The sequence below is a fragment of the Anthonomus grandis genome, chromosome 7 (genome assembly GCF_022605725.1).
Source record: "Anthonomus grandis grandis chromosome 7, icAntGran1.3, whole genome shotgun sequence".
Lineage (NCBI taxonomy): Eukaryota > Metazoa > Arthropoda > Insecta > Coleoptera > Curculionidae > Anthonomus > Anthonomus grandis.
The window spans coordinates 9246023-9270323 of record NC_065552.1 but is presented as its reverse complement, the minus strand read 5'-3'; the positions used below and the strand labels follow the sequence as shown (position 1 = coordinate 9270323).

Genomic DNA, 24301 nt, shown 5'->3' with positions numbered 1-24301 from the left:
AATAAAGTCAATTTACCATTAGATGGGCTGTGATAGAAATCAAGTAAATACGCCAAAAAATAAACACTTATGTTACATAATATTCTCGTTTTCTTTTTAAAACTTTAAAAAAGAACACACGTCAATCTTGATATACAGGGGGAAGTTTAATTTTATATTTAACAAAGTTCTGTCAATTACCTCCTCACCTCTAGCTAACCTCACTTTGATACATTAAACGAGAATCGCCATCTTGTGATACATCATTGTGAGCAGCATTAAAATGTCTATTCAACAGTGCCAATAAAAATTAAATCGGTTGAAGTACCAGCGAATAGTGAGCTAAAATGTCTGGTAATGGTGCATATTTTATCTAAGTCATACTTTGGTATGTCAAATGGCTATCCTATAGTGGTGTATAAAAATGTAAGTTTATAGACTTATAAACAGTAAAGGTGTTAAGAGGTGCCTAAAAAAACAATTTAATCAGTTCACAGAATTTATTTTATTAAGTGCTCAAAATGTGCTCTGTTATTCGCGAGACAATAATAAAGTCTGTTTTGAAATTCCTCACGAACATTGGCAAGTGTTTGTCGGGTAATATCTCTTTATTCGCGGGTTATTTGCTCCTTTAAATCATTAATATTTTCAGATGGATTTTTATAAATTTTACTTTTTAAATACCCCCAAAGGAAAAAAATCTAGTTGTGTTAAGTCTGGTAACCGTGCGGGCCACTCAATTCTCCCACGCCTGCTAATCCACATCCCTGGGAACTGTTCATTAAGACACTCAATTGTTTTATCAAATGTATATCATTATATATACTTAGTTTTCCAAAGATTGGCTGATTCAAGGATATATTGTATTTTCAAAAAATTGGACTATTTGAACTTAATGAACAGTTTATTACTATACATTTTTACTAGTAAATCGCTTCAACTTGCATCCATTTTTTTTTGGCGAAGTAAAATGGAAAAGTGTTTGCCATTTAAAATAATGTGTGACACTATGAGGGTAACCTACCAAAGTTTGAAGTTGTTTTGTTGTTTTTTGAAGTTGATAAAATGTCTTTTATTACCACACATTTTTTTTTGGCACTGTTGAATAGACATTTTACATGCTGCTTACAATTATGTGTCACATGATGGAGGTTCCCATATGACATATCAAAGTGAGGTTAACTGGAGGTGAGGTGTTTGACAGAGCTTAGCAATTTTTGAAGTTTAAAATATTTCTTGAAGCAATCTAAAATGTTGCCTATTGACCACTACGCTGATTCATCACAGTGGAAATTTAAAATGAGTATATTTTCTCCACAAGCTGAGATCTCGAGTCTGTTTGTTTGCCCAGTTGCATTTCTGACGATATTCGATTCTCACGATATTTGTATACGTAGCAAGAAAGAGATAAGTCCTTTTAAAACAAAAATATTAAGTCTTTTAAAAAATACAAAACATACACATGAATATCCATCTGATTCAACTTAATATTAAGTTTGTAAGTTGATAAACAAAAATATAAAAATCTATAATTCTTTTAGGTAACGTGAATTATATTTTGGAATCAAACATATTTTGAACAAGTTTGATATATTTTTTTTTAAATGAAACCTCTTGTATATTTTTGCATTTTCAAATTCACCGAACAATTTTGTACATGTTTTATAAATACTATCCTTTACCTATCTTCAACTGTTTACGAAATAATTAGGTTTAAATAATAATTATAATACTTTATTGCAACAGAAATTAATAAATTATATTACATATTCTTAAAATTTATCAAATTTTAATGCTGGAAGTGACCGCCATTAAGATAATTTTAAACATAATCATTTCTACACAATCATTTATGTATATAGTTTTTTTATACAGGTTTTTTATACTGTTAAATTCTTGGCTTTAAATCATCAATATTATTTGGTCTATTCACATCAAGTTGGGATTTTAAATATCCCTATTAAAAACATATAATGAGGTTACATCGGGTGGCCACCATTTGTTAGAAAAAGTTGCAGCCAGAAATTGTCGAACAGCAATGGCAAAGTGAGGAGGTGCCGCGTCTTGTTGAAACCATATCTCACTCGTTACAAGGTATGTCAGCCTCTTGTGGACAATACTAATCGATGTATCTAAATAAAAAAAGAAGAAAAAAATATCTTAATATAAAATTAACCTGTTCCTTTCATCGTAAATGCACTATATAACCAATCATTTTAATTACCTGTATCTCTGTAAATATTTGTATATATATTTAAATAAGTGTTAATTATATAAAAGTTTCAACTGGATTGTTAATTTAAAATATTTACAATACACTAAACTCAGACTTAGAGAATCGAAACAATAACTATCCTGTGATGAGGAAACTAGAACACACAACGAAGTTTGAATAATCTTCATGTCTAAATATTTGAATAGAGAACCTGTAAGTCAGTAGCAATGTAATTAATATGAATATCTTTCTTGTATTTTGTAATTTAATTAAAAATAACAATCTCCATTTTGCTCGGCCAGCAGAAGGTATTCTTTCAAAGCACACATAGTATAAATCCATTAAAAATAAGTAGACTGAAGTTTTGAAATAAAAAATTGTTTTAAAGAACTCTTAAAAGTGTTAAATTTAATTAAAATAATAAAAATACAAACATTTGAAAGGAATCAATCATATTTAAATGTTATCACAATAAAACTCATTCAGATTATTTTAAACACTTCCAAGGAGAAAATTTCAGACCTTCTTCCGAAATAGCTTAAAGAAAAGAGAAAAGCGCTGTTCAATGTGTTCCAGTAAACGATTACAGATTTTAATTTTATACGTGATTGATTTGTTAATCAACGTAGAATGGGGCATTTGCAATACTAAATTAGCAGCAATATACAAAATCTTCTCCTTAAAACTAACACACTTTTGAAAAGCCAAGAAGAGAGTGCTGACTAAACAAACCCCAAAACCTTATGCCGTATAATATTCTCGACTCGACGGGACTGAAAATACACCTAAGTCGATAATCTCCAATTGCATTCTGTGACGTCATCAAAATTGTGACAAAATACTTCTTCAATTGAACTAAATGCTGAATAACGCGTATTATTAGAATGTTATGAATTAATCAGAAAAGTACATATTTTCTCGAAGACGGTGGGATAATAAAAGACCAACTTCAATTTTAATTCGATAATTTGAAAACGTGTAAAAAAGTATTGTTAGAGTAGTACATTGATCGCCCTGAATCCCGGCTATTACTTAAAATGCAAACATTTCAAATGATTGTGACAATTAAAATTAATAGGTATTTTTATATTTTACACGCGTAATTATCAAAACATTTAATAACTAATATCAGCAATAATTAAAATATTTAAACTTCCAGTACGTAATTTCCAATATATAACATTTCTAAAACAAGAGTACTCATGATTCGATATCTTTTATTCTGATTGACCAATTTTTTTGTGAGAAAAATATTATTTTTAGAGTATAATTTTTTTTTAATTAATATAGAATCTTGCAAATAACCTATTACCAGAAAAAAATTCTAAAGAAGTCAATTTACAAGTAATAAATACAATGAAAAATCAAGCTACGTCAATAAATGAGTCGCCATATAAATTTACTTCATATTTAAGTTAAATAAATATTCCTTAATTAAATTAAAATTAATATTCCTTATTTTCACGGTAATCCTTAATTACCATAAAGAATTATACCTAATATTCTATGAAAGAAATGAACCAATAACCAAAATATCACAGATTTACGAGATTAATATATTTAACTAATTAAAAAAAAAGAAATTAGTAGTTTTTTTAGTTTGCCTTCATTAAGAAAAAAAAAATCATAATTCCGAACAAATAGACTTTTATGGGATCCGACCTCTTCCCTTAATATTGTGGCATGCCTATCTAATACATATAGCCGTAATGAAATATAAAATATTAGCGGAAGGTTTTTAAAATATAGTCCTATTTTCTGTTTAAATTACTTAATTATCGTCAGCTACATTATCGTCACAGTATAGACCTCTTTGATTACTTCTTAGTTTTTCGTTGTTACTCTACGTTCTTCTATAGTTTCCATTTGTATTAATACAAAACGAGTTTATAGGTAAACATAAAAGATTAACAAAACCTAATTTTGTTTTACAAAATGGCAATATTTGATCTGGCAACATCGTTGGATCTCGCGTTATGCGGTGACTTTAATGATATACAAGGTCGGATCTCGAGTTGATATATATACATGGTATATATAAAGGGGTTGAAAAAATCTACCCCCCTCATGATCCCATTAATTAAACCACTTTGTTAAATATATTAACAAATTATTGCTTCCATCTATTAAGGGCTTCAGGTGGATCTCAGGTAGTCCACGATATGATCGGATCTCGACTTGATCGAAAGAAGTGTATATATATTTATATATATATATATGTAGAAATAGGTTTTTAACAGACGACGAATTCTATAAAAGAATTGATCCTCTAGCTCACCACGTATCGAAAAGAATTGCGACTATATCAAAAAATTATTTATACACCATCTAGAGAGTATATTGTACTAAATGTGCAATATACTTTCCAGACGTACCCCGTGCTTGAATGTTCTTAAAACAAGTCTTAAACAAAATGTTTAAAGTTTGAAATACCAGACACGCTTATTGTGCATAACAATAAAAGAGATCCAAAACACAAGTAGAAAAGTTTAAACCTTGCTATTTTAAAACTCAGTCAACAAAAGTCCTTTACAAACATCGGATATCATAAGCCATCGAAAATGTATGGAGTCATTAAAAGTCCAAATGAGAGAGCACAAAATTAGCAAAAAAGATAAAAAGTGGAAAAAAATAGAGGAGTTTCATAAAAACTTTGATCGATGACAAATCCTTTAAAATTTGTCGTAGAAAACGTAGGTTCACCTATAAAATATTCAATAATTCATAATTTTAAGAAGAGAAATTATTTCTTGTATAAAAGATAATAGAAATTGTAAGTTTTCGGTTGCTTCAAGTTTTCATTATTTAATCAGTTGGTTAAAACTGTTAAAAAAACTGTAAAAAGCTAACACCATAAGTATAACATATACATTTCCATTAGATTTGTTCGGCTCTTAGCTCTTAAATACTGATATTAAAATAATGAAATCTGTTTTTAATTATTTTAAGAACCGACTAAGCAAAGTAACGGTTAAAAAATTGGTTAAAATAGGTAGAACTTGCAATACTAGTTGAATTGAGTTATTGTCGTAGTCAAAGTAAGAAATTGCTCACAAATCATCTCTATTACTTATTATATCTTATATCCTAGAATGAATGTCTCACTCTTTCTCGTTTCCATTCCGTGATAATGAAATGAAAGGAAGCAATTAAACCGAATCTTTAAGATGCTAAAGCAGTATATACGTCTGATGCTTCTATATCAATATTTTTGTCAAAGCCAGATATGATTAAACTAGCAATTATCAGAGTAAGCAAAACGATATATGTTATAATATTTTTGTGTACGTTTTTTAAAATAAAACATATGCGCATGCATTAAAGGGCAGAACATAATTTGTTGACTTATTGCATTTGGTCACAGATCCAATAAAAAATATTTGTTGTCAAATGCAATTTATTGTTTTGCTTAGTAAGTTTAGAGATAAATCATTCGATTTAAGTAAAAGGCAAGATGTTGATTAACCAATGTTTTGGTAAAAAGAACTTTCTATTTTTTTTTAAGTACACGCTAGACAATAATAAGCCATTTAAAATATTAAATCTGAAGCAATCAAAACCAAGAAAAGGCCCATCAAATCTGGATATTTCAGAGTTCCTTTATCTGACACTAAACCAACTCTTTAAGAAAACAAAATCTTAAGAATTTTTCTTAATCTTTATGTTAGATTTAATTGATAAAGCCTGTAATAGTTTCTGCAAAAATTTAATAAGTAGTGGTCTAAGGAGTCTGATTAACTAGGTGACTAACTTTAAACTAAAAACAGCAAATCGTGAAATATGCATAATTATACATTTACTTTAATGACTTTTATATTTTGTTTTATTTTTCTTTCTGTAAAGATTTGCATTGCGTACTTAAACAATATCCAAACGAATGTTATTATAAGCTGACAAAACAATATATCTAACAAAAATTTAAAAAAAATTGAAATTTAGTGAAGCTATAAGATTTATTAAATGCATAGCAATAATTGAGACCTCCTTCAAACAACATACATAAAAAATTATGTATTTTTCTGTATAGCCGATTTTTCAGTAGGATTAAAACTTTATAAGCGCTCTCCTGAAAAATCCGATATATCTGGATTTGTCAGCTAATCACAGTAATGATACAAAAAAATAAGAACATATTACATGTATGAATACTTATGAAGCAAATAAAAAATTAAAAAATGCCGCAATAATGTCGGGTGAAAATTTTACTACCAATACTTTACTAAAATTTTACTACCAGTGCAGCGTTATCCTTAAATTAGATTAGAATACAAATACAATTAAATCCTGGAACTTTATTAGATTTAGAAATGCATGTTAGCCAATCTTGGAACTTCATTTGCTTTTATCAGATCAAACCAACGTTTGATCTAATTATTATACTGCATATATGAAATCTATATCCTCTTCGTAGGTACTTAGATTGGTTCGAATACATGCTTTAAAATTCGTTATATCTGGTGATAATGTTATGTATATTAAGTAGAATGACCCCGGCTTCTATTTTATAGAATTACATATCCTTATAAATAAATGATGAAAAGTGGAAATTAGGAAGGGCTTAAGTGCCAAAAAAAAAGGATTTGAGATAATAGAGAAAAACTAGATAAAAGTCAGAGAACTTTTTTTAAGTAATAAGTTTTTTTAAGTATTATGCATTTAAACTGAAACGGAAGACCTACTTCTTAAAAAATGTGCAAACTAAACTTCTTACTACAAAATAAAAATGTTTAAACAAGTAAAATTAGAAAAATGCCTAAGTGCCATAACTGATTTTGAGTATAGAAATATTCATAAAATACATTGTACTTCTTTTTTTGTTCTAAACCATTGTCTTCAATCTGAAGTATCTGTTTATAAAAACTTTGGTGTTCTGGATTTTGAAGATAAGGAATCATGCTTCGAAGAGATACCTTATTTTCCGACACCTTGCTTTCTGATGAGAGCTTCATTATATTAGCCTGTCTGAGCCCAGCTAAAGTTTTCCCTTTCTTTAAAACATTAACTTGCATCCCTTCTTCAAAATCAGAAAATGAAGTTTTTATCTTAATAAGTGTAGGATTCGTAGCTTCGATCGTTATTATTGTAGCTTTACGGATATTTTACTTGGTAGTATTAATATACTCATCCGCCGCTTGTTTTAGGTCCCAAAAGCCGCGTGAAGTCATGTCAACAACATTAAAAGGTGGAGCGTACCTTGCTGATTTTACTATTGCTTGGAGGTCTGAGGGTACAAATGTTTTAGATACTTTCTTCCGTTTTTCTACTAAAGCAAAATCTTTATTGCAGGGCATGGAACTATGGCCACTTACAAGAAATTTCTGTTCTGATCAAAAAGATCAATGTAAACAATTAAAATTCTATTCTCATTTTGGCCCCCGCAATTATCACACCATATTACCAAATGCTTCTTAAGGGTCAATCCACGGTTAACAATATATAAAAGACATGATGCAATTTTGTTGGCTCCACCAGAAGCTATTCCCTCGTGCCACATAAACAGTCAATGATGGAACAAACATGACCTGCTGTAGATCCATGGATAAACAACACTTTGTGCTTTCGGGATCTTGAGACTCAATCGTATCTTGCTTTAATGTCTCTCTTGCCCTTTCGGCCTTTTGATGATGGATTTCTGCCTTTCGGCCCTTTCGGCCTTTTGATGATGGACAGCTGATCTTTTGCAGATTGACTTGACTTAATGTTGGCTTTAATTTGACACTCTAGTTTGTCACATGTGCTACACGTATCAACTGGTAGTCTGTGGAAACTTAGGTTGGGAAAATTCTTGATGAAAACAGATCTATAAAATTTATATGTGACTGGCGAATCTGGGTGTAATTGCGTAAAAGCTTTAAACAGTCTGTGGATATTTAAGTCAGGACTAAGGTATTCTTTTTTGGATTTCGCCCTTGAATAATGACCAACTTCCCTTGGTATTATATTTACATGATTTTTTACCAGAAGACGGTCAGCTTCCGAAAGTTTTGGAGTAGCATGTCTGGTAAGTTATAACCGGAAAAGAAAACAGTAGCTATTTTCGCGGAGATTATCTCGAACCGGTTCTGAACACTAAGGCCTACCCTACAAATACATTTACAAACCAACGTCACTACACATACCAGTTTCTTAGTGTAATTCCTGCCTTAGCGTTATATTTTTTCAGGTACTATCTTCTTTTTATGACTTTCCACTTGTTTTTAAACGACTCTGTTCACTTCTAAATGAACCACTGCCTTTACTTCTCCTTTTTCTTTGGGTTTCTTCCATTATAATGTACTTCAAATCAAGAAACTATCACAAACAACGTACACGTGCAAATGTCTAGACATAACTAAGGTAATAAATATATGGGACTTAGGACCTTTCTAAAGAAAATGCTTGCTCACGTAAAACTATCGACATTTACAAGGGACTCTTATAAAGGAAAAAATGTAATTTTGGCACTTAGAACTTTTTATAGGACATAAAGCATGGCACATAGAACGTTTCTATGTAAAAAAACTGAATTTCGGAAAAAAGGCCCTTTCTAATTTCCCCTCTTCTTATTGTAAACTTAATTGAGTGCCCTCGCCTTATAAAATGGAAACTTTATTATTATGAACATATTTTTCTTTGAATAGAAAGTTAAGAAATGATGGTCAAAAGACGCAATTTTCAACACAAATTAAGCCAAAATCTGATATTTTGTTAAAAATGTGAACAGTTGTGTTTGAATTTAGTTTTTTAATTTGTTGAAGGGTTATTCAGGGTTACATTAAAAAAATCGTTAAGAGAGAAAGAAAGAAGAAAGAAAACGTGCTATATTACGTAAGAATAATCATGTGTACAAGCATTCTACAAGCTAAAAAAATAAAACAAAAATTTAATTTCAAAAATTGACAAAACAATGAACAAAATTAAACACAAGAAGACAAAACTTTTTGAATATACTTGAATTAAAGATAACTAAATAAAACAATCAATTACTAAATAAAGGTAAACTTGTTAACAAAACTAGAGAAAAAAAAAGGAAAAAAAAAACTTTCCAACATGTCCAAGATTAAAACCTATCATTAAAAAAGTCATCCAGGTTATAATATGCTTTAGCCAATAGAGGCGTCTTTAATTCTCTTTTAAATTTCTTAACATCCGATATATGTCTAACACATAGAGGAACATGATTGTACATTTTTTTACTTATGTAAATTAATGAGTTGTTGGTGAGGGAAGACGTAGGAATAGGTGAGGGAACATCATTTACACGATGAGTCAAATGGCCAGTGTCAGAGGGTAGCTTGGGAATTTTGTGAATAAGAGCAGCTGTTTCTAAGATAAAGAGTGAAAAATGAGTTACGATTTTTTCAGAAATGAAGAGGGGTTTGTAAGAATCTTTTAACTTAGCAGAACACAGGTATCTAACGGCTAAGACAATGTTAAGTAGCCCCTTATTGGTTAAACCCCAAAAAGGCAAGCCATAACGAATATGAGATTCAATAAGTGAAAAGTACACTGAACGTGCAACCAACCCTTCCAGCATTTGTTTTGCCATTCTTACTGCAAAACATCCAGATGATAATTTCTCAGCTAAATGTAATATATATATGATCTTCAAACCGAATCAATGGTAATTCCTAGGAACTTGCAGCACTCTTTATTCTGCAAGAGGGAATTTTCGTCAAACATTAGACCCTGAACATCGCACTTAAACCCCATAATAGACGTCTTTCTTACATTAAACACGAGCCTATTAGAAGCACACCACCCTGATAAAATCTGATGGTCTTCAAGAATACAAGTCTTAATATAATTAGAATTTTTATGGCTGCATAGTATGGTGGTATCATCAGCAAACTGACCCACCTTGCCCTGCAGTTTCAATGAACTCAAGTCATCCACATACAGTAAAAATAACAGTGGTCCCAACACTGAACCCTGGGGAATGCCGCATTTTAGGGATCTAGAAGCAGACAAACGCCCAGATACTGTAACCTTCTGAGTACGATTTGATACATAGGACTCAAGCCATCGCAACGCTACGCCCTTAAAACCATATTTATCGAGCTTAAATAACAGTATTCCATGATCCACACAGTCAAATGCTTTGGATAGATCACAAAACACTGCCGCCGATGACTCTCCAGAATTCAAGGACACATAGACGCTCTCCAAAAAGCTAAAAACAGCATCATGAGTCCCTTTACCGGCTTGAAATCCAAACTGATTTGCAGACAAAATGCCATTATGATGTAAAAAGGACAAAATTCTGCTTTTTGCAAATTTTTCAACTATCTTAGAGAGGGTAGACAAAATAGAAATGGGACGGAAATTACAAGCCTGATCCAAATCTCCACCCTTATGAAGAGGGATAACCACTGCCTCTTTTAGACATGAAGGAAAAATGCCAATATGTAAAGAATTTTTTATGGCAGAAACTAAAGCATTTAAGGCTGAATCAGGCAAAAAGAGTAACAACCTCGAAGATATCCCATCAGCTTCAGATGATTTATGGTTTTTTAGGCGTTTGATTTAATTTTTTACTTCGGTAAGATCGACAGGATGAAAGAAAAATGAATGCTCAACCGACACTTGTTGAAGATAGTGTAAGGGAGGCCCTTGAGCAAGATATTAGGTATATCACGTTAATAGTCGTTTAAAATGTCAGGTCTTAACTCCGGTTCAGATACTTTTCTATGGCAATGTCTAAAATCATTAATAATCGACCAACACTCTCTTTGCCTATTTGATGACATATTTAAGCGATCCCTATAATAATTAGATTTTGCTGCTTTAATTTTCTTTCTGTACAGACTACGGTATTTCTGATGATATACAAGGATATTTTTATTTGTGGTATATTTGCACAATTTAGTCAAAAAACGGAGATTTTTAGCTGAAATTCTAAGGCCTCTTGTAACCCATGGTTTTCGTTTCTTAGTTTTAAGCCTCATTTTAGGAAAGCACTGATTGATCTTATCACACAGAACTTGAAAAAATAAAGTAAGTGGGTCAGTAAGAAATTCAAAAATTTGTAACCACAGCACAAAAAAGATCAACAGGGGATGTCAATTTTTTTCGGTTTTCTATAGATGCTTATTTTTTTTTAAATATTCAAGATTTTTTTTTTTTTAATCTCTTAACACCTGGTTTATTGGCTGTTTTTGGCTTACCGTTGATTTTTGGTACACCCTGTATATTGCTGCAGATTAAACTACGCATTTTTGCGTACTTTCTTGGAAAGTGTTTCGTAATGCCAGTTGAACTGTGGATAAAATATATAATGGTGAATTGCCGATAAATCACTTTGAAACATCAATGCAAGATTTCACAATAAACAGAAAATTTGCTGTTTTAAATATTTTTGTTCCTGGCGCCTTCACCAATCTTAAAAAATCAAACATATTTAAATAAAACCAGAGTTTCCTATCAGACTTTCTCGAACTTTCCAGAGTTCCATTCACTCAAATCAGCTAGTATGTACAGATAATTATTAAAATACCCGTTTAGAAATTAATTCGGGAATAATTGAAACGAAATTAAACGACGATATTTTAATGGTCCTTTGTAATGGAAAAAACTCTCGGGGCGGGTTATTATCGCTAATCCTTTTAAAAGCAAACACAACGAAAAATACAGATATACAAAACAAATAAAACAATTAAAATCTCGAAAAATAGGAAAGGGTTATTTCCCGGCTAAATGGTATTCGGCCGTATAGGATGTGGCACATTAATATCCTCGAGGCTCGCGCATACGAACAGTGCACTTTGAACCCAATAATGGCCAGGAAGAGCCAATTTACGCCCTTATCAACTAACTAACTTCTAGATCCGCACATATACACTACGTTTACTCTGGTCCTATACTAATAGACTTTTTTTTAGTACGCGGGCAAATGGTATATTGGAGAAACGAGCAAATTTGGCAAATCTCAATGAATATATCTATTTAACTTAAATGATTTTTTGAGAGTTCATTTTGTATTTCATCAAAATATATAGGAAGGGATTAATAAATTACATTAAATAAAAAATTGTAGAGGAAAGTTGAAAAAAACAAACAAATATAGTAAGTCTTTAGCGGATCGTTCTGTATGGCAAATAATGGAAATTGTTATAACCTTTTTATCGCGCATTGCATCTTAGAACGATTTCATTGTAGTGTAGTTTTATATAAAGCAGTGATCATTGATCTTCTCCTAAAAGTGAATTTGTGAGGATCTAGCAGCTTAATAAATATCTCTTGTACTGCTTACTTAAAATGGTTGCCAAAGAGTAAGTATATACTTTACATTATGTAGTAGCATTATTCTAAAAATGTATCAGGTATATTTATTAGACTGTCCCCACTAATACTTAAGGTTTTAAGGAATATTATTCGTCTCCTCCGACCAGTAAGTTTTTTTTTATTTCAAAAATGGGAAGTAAAAGGCAATCAGTTAACATATTAGAATCTAAGGAAAATTCAGATGTGAACCACTTAAGCGGTCGCCAGCTAGCTACTGCAGCAAGCTTAAAGACTAAAGCAAGTGGAACTCTTTACGTAAGTGACGAATTAGGAGTGGATATTTAAGATCAACAACAGGATAGCAAGAATGACTTCAACACTTTTAATCTGATTCCAAATAATTTTTTGATTATTCTGATCCTTATCCCAATTGAGTGTTGATTTTTGTTGCAAGTCTTTTAGATCAAATATATCATTTTGATTAATTGTTTTTAGTTAGAAGCTCTAACAACTACATACCATTGCTCAGGCGAATAAATTGGTATATTGTGACTGGCTTTTTCTACTATGCTATGGACCGAGTCACCTTCGCTTTGCATATGTCCTCGCTCTAAATATATATGTTTTATCGTTATTCTGTAGTTTTGAGATGAGAAATTGTATAAAAAAAATAAAAATCTGTTTTTGTTTTGACCAGGACAGTTATCCGAAAAGAAATAAAACTCTTTGACGCCTCTCTGGATATGAGCCTCCAAGCTACCAATTTCAGAACACCCTGTTTTGGCAACACATTCATACCACATGTAACAATATGCATCTCTTGATGCTAAATTAAAAATTGTGAAGTTACAAGAAGATAATTTGAGTTTATAATATGCAATTCCTACTTCCATTTTAGGCACAGGCAAAACCTGTTATAGGTCGAAAACTGCGGCGCAAATCATTGTTTTCTTTTGCTTCTCTCTATCTTTTACATTTCTGTCTAAAACTTTATTTTCCAAACGCCTTTTTGTGTTACAAAAAAGACAAATTAAATTATGTATTAAGAACAAGCCTATAATACTTTTAGTACCTTTTTTTTCTATATTATTTTCTGCGCAGTATTCGTTATATAAAATAAATATTTTCGATACATTTAGAGTAAGTGATAAGTAACGTCTGTTCGATTTTTTCTGCAATAATGACTCTCTACAGTCTGAAACATATTTATATGGTCACGAATAGACGTCTTAACAGATTCGTCTACTAACGAGTTTCTAGTTGCTTTTCCTCGTTGATCTTCATTCACAAAGCCACAGGAATCAACTTTATTAAAAGCTGTTCTAACCATCTGGGTACTTACACTTAGTGTATTTAAGAAGAATAGTTTACAAACTTTAACTTTTGAGCCTGCAGTATTGGATAAATTGTAAATCATCGTAAAAGTTCTTCTACTACTGTGATGTTCATCTCTGTCCTCTTTGCCTTCCCTTTTCTCTACGTGGACTTCAATGTCCTTTACTTTTCGTTTTCGACTTCTCGTTTTTTGGTGGCATTCAACAAATTTTAATATAAAATCTCTCTGCCGATTGATATCTCTAAAATCCCAAAATTTGCTGACAATTATTTGTCTTTGTTCATCGGTAAATTTTGTCATAACATTTTATTCTGCAATTTACACATGGCGGTTTAAGCATTTTTGCTGGTTTATCTTTTCCTTCTACTTTTTGGATCTACTTTTAGTACAGTCAGTAAGAGGAAATGAAAAAATGAATGTAAACATTTTTGTAGCTATTTAAGAAAAATTTTTATTTTTTATGCTAATGAAAAAGGTAACCATATCTTTGAAATTAGTATTGACGAGATAAAATGTTGGTTGCCATTTTATTCGTTCCAGTCTACCTTTAAGTTTATGCAATGGACAGATAATTCAAATCTAGATAAAAAACCGTGATATTTCAACATAATAATCATGTGATCCTGTTAATCCTATTTGCCATGTAAATGAGTGCATATCTACTGAAAAGCAAAAAATGCCTATTTTTCAACCAAATGTAATTGCATCATGCAATCAAAATATGGGAGACGTTAATCGTATAGGTCAAAATATAAATATCGCAGTAGTAAAAAGTCGTGGCTTTTGTTTGTATTTTGATTAGTTTCCATAATGTATAATGCCTGTCCTACATAAAGGAGACTTTTTGGAAGTTCAAAAGGGAACTAACGGATGTTTATTTTATAAGATATGTAGAACTATACTTTGGGATAGAAATATAACTAAAAGCATCAAAAACTAAACTCAAAGGGTACGTGGAAGTATTTGTTTTGATTTACCATTGAAACATGGAACATGGACGCTACTCTAAATGTCATAAAAACACAAGCAAAATGTGTGAAAAGTATAATATTAATTTAATAAGCAATGCTTTAAAAATTTTTATATTGCGTTAGCATATTCTTTTACTTTTTTTCTATTTTTAGTCATTTTTATTTTAAATTATTGCTTCCTAAGTTAAATTATAATGTAGTTGTAAGTTATTGACATCATAGGAATAAAGATAATAACTGGCACTAGCAGCCTATACATTAATATTTTATATATATGCCCTAAGATTAAAATATTAAAACGTACGAATTATTACTTAAATATCTATCGACAATAGATTAATATAACATTGTTTGGTGATTGATTTTCGTACCTTACCCGTGTAGTATAGTTAGTTCAGGAATTTTAAATAGGAAGACTACTTGAACTAATAACTATTTAGTTTTTGGCAGCAGCTCAATGATGAACTTAATTTTTAACCGCGGTTACTGAATTTAGTTATTTCAATAGGTCTAGAACTTCTGTTATAAAATCTCATGATTTTTTGTTAAAGCAGGATATTTTTCATCCCACATTTCTTAAAAGGCTTATAGCAGTCTGGAACAAATTATTTAAAATAAAAAATGTCTGTTATAATTTCAACAAACGAGCTGATCCTGGAATACTATATGTCAAATTTTTGGAAATAAATAGCTATACCCTTTTATGTTAAGAATGCCAATACATCGGTTAAACTTTTTATTGTCAAAAACTTAATACAGGGTTCGGCAAAATGATCTCCCACATTATGCGCCGCCACTGAGCCCGAATCACTAAAGAGGGAGCCAGCTGAGTGTAGTCGGTTGGCTGCGCACGCCTTGCTATTTCTGTGGTCACCATGAACTGGACGGGCGAGCATCGTGCCTTCGTTATCGAAACATTTTTCAAAAGTAACGAATCTGGGATTACGACACAAAGAAATTTTCGTACTCACTTCGCGCTTGGTAGACATGATCCAGTTCCAGATCGCAAAACAATACTGTTGTGGGTTTCAAATTTTAGAGCTACAGGTTCAGCCTTAAAAAGAAAATCAACTGGTAGACCCAGAAGTGTTCGGACACCTGAAAACATTGCAGCAGTAAAGGCGCGTCCACACTATGCCAATCGGCATCATTCGGCTTATGCCGATCGACAAAACCGAATTAGTGTAGACGTACCGGTCGGCCTTGCCGACTTGCCGAAAGCCGGCCCGAGTCATGCCGAATTCAACCCGACTAAAGTCGGTCTCCTTCAAAGAAAACCGAACCGAATGAAATCAAAATCCACAAGTGTGTACATGCCGGGCGGCTTTAGTCTCAGTCGAAGGAAGGTCGCATGCGTGAAAATTTATTTTATTATATGTTTTTAAAATATGTTTTTAAAATATGTTTTTAAAATATGTTTTTTAAATGTTTAGAGTTGGTGACAGTGCGTTATTTTTTGTATTGAGTTCGGAGTTTTTGTTTTTTAGTTAAGAATTATGACGTGCACTGTCGAAGAAACGTTGGCCTTTATTGATATGTATCGTGTTCGTTCTTCATTACGGAACAGTTCAAATTCCGATTACAAAAATAAGAACCGAAGACATGACGCTCTCACGGAAATTGCTGTTTCATTTGGTATAGAGAAGCAGGAGGTTGAGCGAAAAATCAAAAATTTACAAAGCCATTTTTCGAGGGAAAGAAAGAAAGAACTCGAAAGCAAAAAGACTGAAAGTGGTACTGACGAAGCGTACGTAAGCAAATGGTTTGCGTACCAAGCTATGTTGTTCTTAACCGACAAGAATAAACCACGAAAAACAGTAGATAATGTTGAAGTAAGTTCATATTTTTATTTTTTAAATGTGTCGATTTGAAAATTCAAGTTTGTCCGTTAGTAGGTCAACCTAAAATAGCCCTGTGATATCCATACAAACAGCCGAAACAAAAAAAAAAATTTTCAGGATATTTTTTCTTCAAAACTATGGACTTTAATTAAAAATTTATTAGAACAAAAAAGTCTTAGAATTAGTCAAGGAATACTCATGAATTTTTTCAAAACTTTTTTGAAATTTTTGAATTTTCCAAAAATCGAAAATTTTGTTACAAAGTTTTGAAAAAATTTAGGAGCGTTCCTTGGAAATTTTAAGATATTTTTATTTTTATAAATTTTTTGCCAACACCTCAACTTTCTGAAAAAGAATCATCGAGTTTAAAATATATTTTTTTTGTTTCGGCCGCCATTTTGCTTGGATACAAAATTATTTAAATGAATATAACAGTCCTCTCTTTTAGCTCAGACAGCTGGCACCGATCGGGACGTCTACACTACAAAGCAATATAGACGCAATGCCGACTCGATTATGCCGAACCGAACGTGCTGAGCGGCACAGGCCGATCGGCCTCTTTCGGCATAATGTGGACGCGCCATAAGAGAAGCAGTTTAACGATCTCCTAGACGTTCAGCTGTTAAACATGTCTCTGCTTTGCGTTTGTCAGATCGTTTTGTGAGAAAAATTTTGCACACCGATGTGAAGTTCCACCCATACACAATGATGATCGTGCAAGAACTTAGTGAACGGGTCTGGGAAAATCGCCGAGAATGTTCCAAAGATATTCTTTAAAACGTCCCACAAAATGCGCTTTTAATAACTAGTGACGAGGCTCATTTCCATTTGTCTGGCTGTGTGAACAAGCAGAATTTTCGCTACTGGGCACCAGAAAATCCGCGGCAGCTCCATGAAAGGCCACTTCACAGCCAACGTGTTACCGTTTGGTGTGCTGTTGGTTCTTTTTGTGTTTGGGGTCCCTATTTTTTTGAAGAAGGAGAGGTAACGGTTACCGTAACTGCTGATCGATATGTCGACATGCTACGTAATTTTTTGGAACCAAAACTTAGGGAACTTGAACATCCGGATATGTGGTTTCAACAGAATGGGGCTACAGCTCATACAGCAAGAAGGACAATGGACCTGTTAAGGATAATATTTCCAGGATGCGTAATCTCGTTACGTGGAGACGTTGGGTGGCCTGCGCATTCATCCGATCTTGCTCTATGCGACTTTTTCCTTTGGGGCTACCTGAAAGAGAAGGTTTTTCAAGATCATCCCCGAACCATTGACGAATTGAAAGCAGCAAGACGCCAAGAAATTACAGGAATATCGCCTCAAATTACTGCTCGAATAAAGAAAACTTTCAGAAATCAGCTTCGAATGTGTGTCGAAAGAAATGGTCACCACTTGGACTCTGTAAAAGTCAAATAATAAGACTTATTAAATAAGATCCGAGTGCCTAAAGATAATGTAAGTATTTTCCCAAACAACACAACTTTTGTAAGCCACAAATACAAATAAAACCTAAAATTGATCATTCATGAAAACCTACTGTTTTGACCTTAAGAAAAATCATTAGTATCATCAGTATCATTATTCTCAAAATATAATTTTCTAACGAAATGCATAATAATATACCAAGTATCTTATTTAAAGCAAGAAAGTTAGTATCACTGCCGGGTAAACAGAAAGTGACAAAAAGCAACTGTATACTTCTTTATCTTGAGAAATAAAAAAGTTATTAGGTGTTCCCTTGTTCATGTGTCAGCGTGTGTATTATAAACAGTAAACTTAAAGTGTTGATATACAAATTCATTACTATAGAAAAAAAAATTATGGGCAAAGCTTTAGTTAAAGCAAGAACTGCAATGCTTTACCGATTCCTTACTTATACTTGCCGCTGAAAGGGTAAATGTAATAAGTCACACTGCTTGGTCATCTCTAACTTTAATTTCGGTTAAACTATAGTTAGTAGAGTGTCTAATCTATCTAAAAAATTTTTTGCAATAATTTCACAAAAAAAATAATTGCATGGACTTTCGAGACAGTTAATTCATAAAATCGCTTATATTTTCTTTGGTAGTAGCAAAATAAAAGTTCAAGCTTAACTGAATATTTCACAATTTTTTTTTAAAGAAAGAATTATTGTGATTTGTGTAAGGATCAGTAGACCTTCACTAAAGGTCAAGCTCAGAGCTTTTGGTAAAAAAATTTTAAAGAATCAAAAAATAAACTTTCTTGAAGATAGCTACAAAATGTTATTAGCTTCAGATACCTTACTATTACAAACCATCAAAAAACGGAAATAACTTATCAGGAATACCTTTTATTTTTTTATACACACGAGATAATCTGCGTAGTACGAATTAGTGATTTTACAACAAACTCTTTTAAGTTCTAAATTTTCTAATGCAAATGCATGAATTTCCATAGTAGTAGTAGAAAATATAGATAACTCATCTAGATTCACTAATGTGGGTTTTGGTACTTTATAGTATATATATGTTCCAACAAGCTACTTCGTGAATTATTTGTATTTCCTTCGTTTAAAAAAAAATTGACTCTGTCGACTTAAATTTTTCCTATTAACCTTAATTCGGTACATCTTTAGAGTTTCATCTTTAATAATATTTCTCCTACATCAAATCAAGTAGTTAGAACTTATGTGAAGAACTCAATGGTTTGTGCTTATGAGAAGTCCTCTTTCCTTCATATTTCTAAACTTATGGAAAAATTAATCTGGAAATTACTTTAGTTTATCTTGTGTTAGACCAAGTAGTTGTTTAATACTAGATAAAGAGTTAAAATGTGAATTTTTAATAAAGAGATTTTTTTTGAATCGAATAATAAGTCCAACTATTAGGTCTTGTCAATAACGAAAACACAAATCCGAGAAAGCGACTTAAAAAGAACGTAACTAACTCGCTGAAAACCCATCTAAGTGTAGCAAAACATGTAGAGTCTCATTTTTTAGATAAGGCATCGATGTGCAAGTCCCATTTTAAGGGATAACTACAATAATTTTAAAAATTCAATGACGGGTAAACTAGCGTTATAAAGTACAAAAGATTCCAATGCATATCACAAAGTTCTGTTTATAAAAAGTATTTTTGTATCACAAGGCTTTTGTTTTAGAAACATTGTGACACAGAACAGTACGATCGCACCAAGAAGACTTGTAATGTCCGCAAGCAGGAGTCCGGAGTATAGTGGAATGGGTGCATTTTGTCAAAATGCAGAACTGTCCACACTTTCCATGTCGCAGTTGTTGCGGTTTTTTTCTTGGTACTAGTGGTGGGATCTCTTTTAATTCCATTTAAAATTTTCAGATCTACTTTCTACATGATTCAAATTACCGGTTTCGCTTAATCTCCTGTAGGTATTAGCAAAGGCGGTCACATGAGGTACACTTCTTTGAGGAATATCTTACTTACACATTTCGAGTTATTCGCGTATAAACTCGATGTTAGATACTTCGGAATAAATAATAAATAATTAATAATATAAACAAATTGTTCTACATTCAACTAAGTCACATTTTTTTATCATATGTAGAATTCAGTACGTGTATTACATAATTAAAACACACATTTAAAAATACAATGAAAATTAATTAATTAGACAAAATATTTAACAACAATTTACAATTTTGATGCCAAATATTTTGATTTCTTATCTTATGACAGCTAGAGCTTTCACACCCATGCAAAAATGAATTAGGAAAATGTTTCGTATGAGAATCATACCAGCACTATTTTACAAAAATCATCGCCAGAATGTACGATAAATGTCCGAAACATTTAATCATAAATAGTATATGTATATGTCTGGCATGTTCTGAGTTACCTGGGTTATTCTACCTCTGGCTTTTTCGATACATTGCCAATTTAAGTGAGAAATCATTAAAGAATTCGGCTTTGCTTCTTTTGTAAATCGCAGACGATTATCTTGGAATGACTGCTTGAAATTTATATGTTGAATACTGACCAGAGATACACTACCGCTTAAAAGTATTTGCCCACATATGACTGTTTTAAAGTTATAACTAAAAATAATAAACCCATCAGTTATTTCTATGAAACGGTTTATTATAACAAAATAAATATAAACAATACATTTTTCAATTAATTAAATTTAGGAAAATCAAATTTTGGATTCATCTACATGTCCGCCTCAATTTTTAATAACAGCTTCACAGAGTTTCGGTAGTCTTCTAATTAATTTGTCCAAAGTTTCCTGAGGTATCTTGAAACTGAGGCCAGTCTTCTTGGATGATCCTCCACAAGTCTTCTTTTGATGTGGGGCATGATTTTCGCACTTGTCTATCCAGTTCATCCCACAGTAATTCGATAGGATTGAGGTCCGGTGATTGTGGGGGCCATACCATAACTTTCAGAAGATGTTGCCTTTGTAATTGACCTAAATATTGCTTGCACAATTTCGACGTGTGCAACGGTTTTGTCTTAGTTTCGTCGTTCTGAATCCAACGAGACTATTCCCAAAGTCGTAGCTCCCTTATTAACCGAGATACAAATTTTCAGTTTCCATATATGTCCACCAAAAACCCAAAGTTTGGAAATCTATATCTCGACTTCTGTCAGTACTAGCTTTAAAAATCCAACGGTTTTGTCTTAGTTTCGTCGTTCTGAATCCAACGAGACTATTCATAAAGTCGTAGCTCCTTTATTAACCGAGATACAAATTTTTAGTTTCCATATATATGCACCAAAAACCCAAAGTTTGGAAATCTATATCTCGACTTCTGTCAGTACTAGCTTTAAAAATCTAACGGTTCTGTCTTAGTTTCGTCGTTCTAAATTTAACGCGACTATTCCCAAAGTCGTAGCTCCTTTAATAACCGAGATACAAATTGTCATTGTCATGTTGAAAGATGAAGTTTTCCCCAATTATTCGAGTACCAGAAGGAAGTACATTGTCACTTAAAATTGTTTTGTAACCCTCTTTTCGAAGAATTCCCTCTATTCTAATTAGATCGCCCACTGCAGATCCTCCGAAACAACCCCACACCATCACCGAACCACCACCGTGTTTAACCGAGGCCACCGTAGAGTTCTCAGCGACCCTTTCATTGGCATAACGGCGAACAAAAACTCGCCTCTTCGTTCCAAAAACCTCGAATTTCGACTCGTCACTCCAGAGAACTTTCTTCCAGTCATCACTGGTCCATTCTTTATGTGATTGGGCCCACTCAAGTCTTTTCTTCTTATTAACATCCTTCAGTAGCGGTTTTGATACAGCTAAACGTCCTTTAAGACCAGCAATATAAAGTCGCCATTTTACTGTCGAAACACTGACCGCTTTTTTACGCTCCTTGTTAATTTTTGCTGTGATTTCAGGGGCGGTAAGGCGTCTATTGCGTTTGCTTGTAATTATTATATTTAAATCCTCCTTTGAACTTGTTGCCTTTGGCCTTCCCGATCGAGGTGTGTTGCTAAGAGTCTCTTCTCTGCTGAATTTCCTAACATTATAATCGACAGTCCGCCTTGGAATTCCCAAATCTGTCGAAATTTGACGGTTAGTCTTTCCAGCCTTATGAAGTCCAATAATAATACCTTTTGTTTCTACCGATAGCTCTTTTGTTTTAGCCATTTTAAAGAATGTTGAAAAACCAGCAAAGAAACGGTGACAATCATCAATAAGCAAGTGAAATTATTTACCAATGTTACACAAAATCAATTCTTGAAGACTAAACACCTTTAAATGTTTCTGAACTGAAATGTAAAGAACTGCATATTTTCACTACATTTTTTGTTATTTGCAAGACTATTTTTAAATACTTAGTGTTTTTCAATGAACCATAGTTGATAGGTATGCTGTTTAAGCATATATGCAATTTACAAAAGAGATATAATCTAAATATAGGTATAAAGATAAGACTTTTGTATCTAGTTTAAAATATTAAAAAGAATACATGGTGGGCAAATACTTTTGAGCGGTAGTGTACTTTTGAAAAATATAGTTAGGGTAAATATATTTGGATTTTACTCTATCAAAAAGTGTCCTAACTCCCTCACCTTGTTTGTAGACATAATTTCTGTCACCAGCCCCCCGATTAAATACCGCATTCAGCAGATCTCCGATCTCCGCTGTTACCGCGTCAAAAGCGGAGGAAAGCCCTACAAAGGCAAACAACGGGGCACACGGTCGTTTCGGCATCGGCGCAACACAACTGGCCCGGCAGCAACATCGAAATCCACCCCCGTGTTACTCCAGCGACACAGCGACTCCTCCATCCATCGGTTCGGGATAGAAGGAGAGAGTTTAGTAGAGACCGATTAACCTCCTGAAGAGTGCGATCGGAGAGCGGCACACCGGGTCGATTTAAAGCAGCCGCTCTTTTTTTTTTTGTTCCTCCCACAGGACAGGTGTTCTTTTGTGTAAAGTGGTCGGGAGTGTGTTTGGTTATACATGTTTTATTAAGGGATTTTTCTTTTGGATACAGGGTCGAGGCTAAGACAAGTAGGTATACTGTTATGAGTTCATTATTAATGCATGATTTGTCCTGATTTTGCGCTAAAAGCCTACTTGAAGCTCATACTTTGGGGGTTTTAATTATTCAAAGACTATGGAGTCATGTGCTCGAGTTTTAAACGAAGTGTTTTATGTTGAGGGTTTAGCAGCAACAAAAAAAGCTTTTTTATCATCATTCTTAACGATAAAAATTAAATATAGCTTTTTAAATGTATTCAAGAACACCTGTTATAATTTTTAAGGTACTGTTAGTTACCAGGATTTAAAATAAATCCTCTTTAATTAAAATAGTGATATTTATTGTTTTAAAAGCGGTAAATAACCATTGGGATCCTCACCCTTTGCCCTGGAGGTGATTGACCCATTCCACCCCTGACCTTTTTGAGGGATATGACCCAAATGGCGGGTAACCAACCCCTGATTCCTCTGGAGACTGCTGTTCATTAATCTTAATTAGCTCATGAGGTAAATGCGATTCAGCTTAATAACACCCGAATTACACAGGAAATGGCTAATATAAGAGTTGATTAGAGAAACTTCATTATTGTAATAATAAAAATTTTGTAATTTTGTAATTTCATTGTTTTATAATAATATAGGATAAGGAGGTTTTTAATTCGAAATAGTTCTGGACATATCTAATAATTGGAATCATTTGAATCTTTTGCTCTGAAAGTGACCCCTCCCACCACTATTATTTTTCAGAAAAATTACCCAAATCGCAGGCAACCCTTAGTTCCTTTGGGACTGTAGTTTACTAATCCTATTTAAATTTTTAATCTGATAGTTAATTAAAAAAAATTCCTGTCAAGAAAAACCTTGCCTCTGTTTTATTCAGACGGGCACATTTCTAACTCTCCTTGTCGCGAGAAAAAAAGAAAGTAGACTTTTTTAAGCTTTATAATTCCTATAAAATGATTTTTACATGCTTTATTTATGGTCCAGATATAAAAACAATTTTTACATTGGTTGACCCGAAAATAACCTTGAAATTCAATAGCCTTAAATTTTTTCCGTATTCTGCTAAATATCGTCCTATTAGGAGCTAACTCAGGCCATTTTGCAACAATATCTAGAATTTTATATTGTGAATCACCATAAAACTTGAGTAGTTTATAGGGGAAAACCCTATTCGATTTTTGAATACCTCGTTATTTTTTTCACCTAAAATGTATCAAAATTTGCAGATTTTATGGTAGCAGCGACTAAATATATTTTGCAAAATAAAGGCAAAAAATATATATTTCTTACCTGGAGCCTGTATTTTAGTATGTGTTCT

The 24301-nt window shown here is 32.5% G+C and overlaps 1 protein-coding gene across 1 annotated transcript; it reads right to left on the bottom strand.

Moving 5' to 3' along the window:
• Positions 1-1780: 1780 nt before the first annotated feature.
• On the bottom strand, positions 1781-22719 carry LOC126738126 (uncharacterized). The gene is made up of 2 exons (XM_050443295.1): positions 22566-22719; positions 1781-2111 (listed from the first exon to the last, which is right to left on the bottom strand). The coding sequence occupies exons 1-2, from the start codon at positions 22705-22707 to the stop codon at positions 1927-1929; spliced, it is 327 nt and encodes a 108-aa protein (XP_050299252.1). The 5' UTR covers positions 22708-22719; the 3' UTR covers positions 1781-1926.
• Positions 22720-24301: the final 1582 nt, after the last annotated feature.

Coding starts and splice junctions, on each gene's coding strand:
- LOC126738126 (XM_050443295.1), bottom strand. CDS start 22,707: ATGCCGAAACGACCGTGTGCCCCGTTGTTTGCCTTTGTAGGGCTTTCC. Junction 2,112..22,565: donor AAATTATGTCTACAAACAAG/GTGAGGGAGTTA, acceptor TTTTTTATTTAG/ATACATCGATTAGTATTGTC.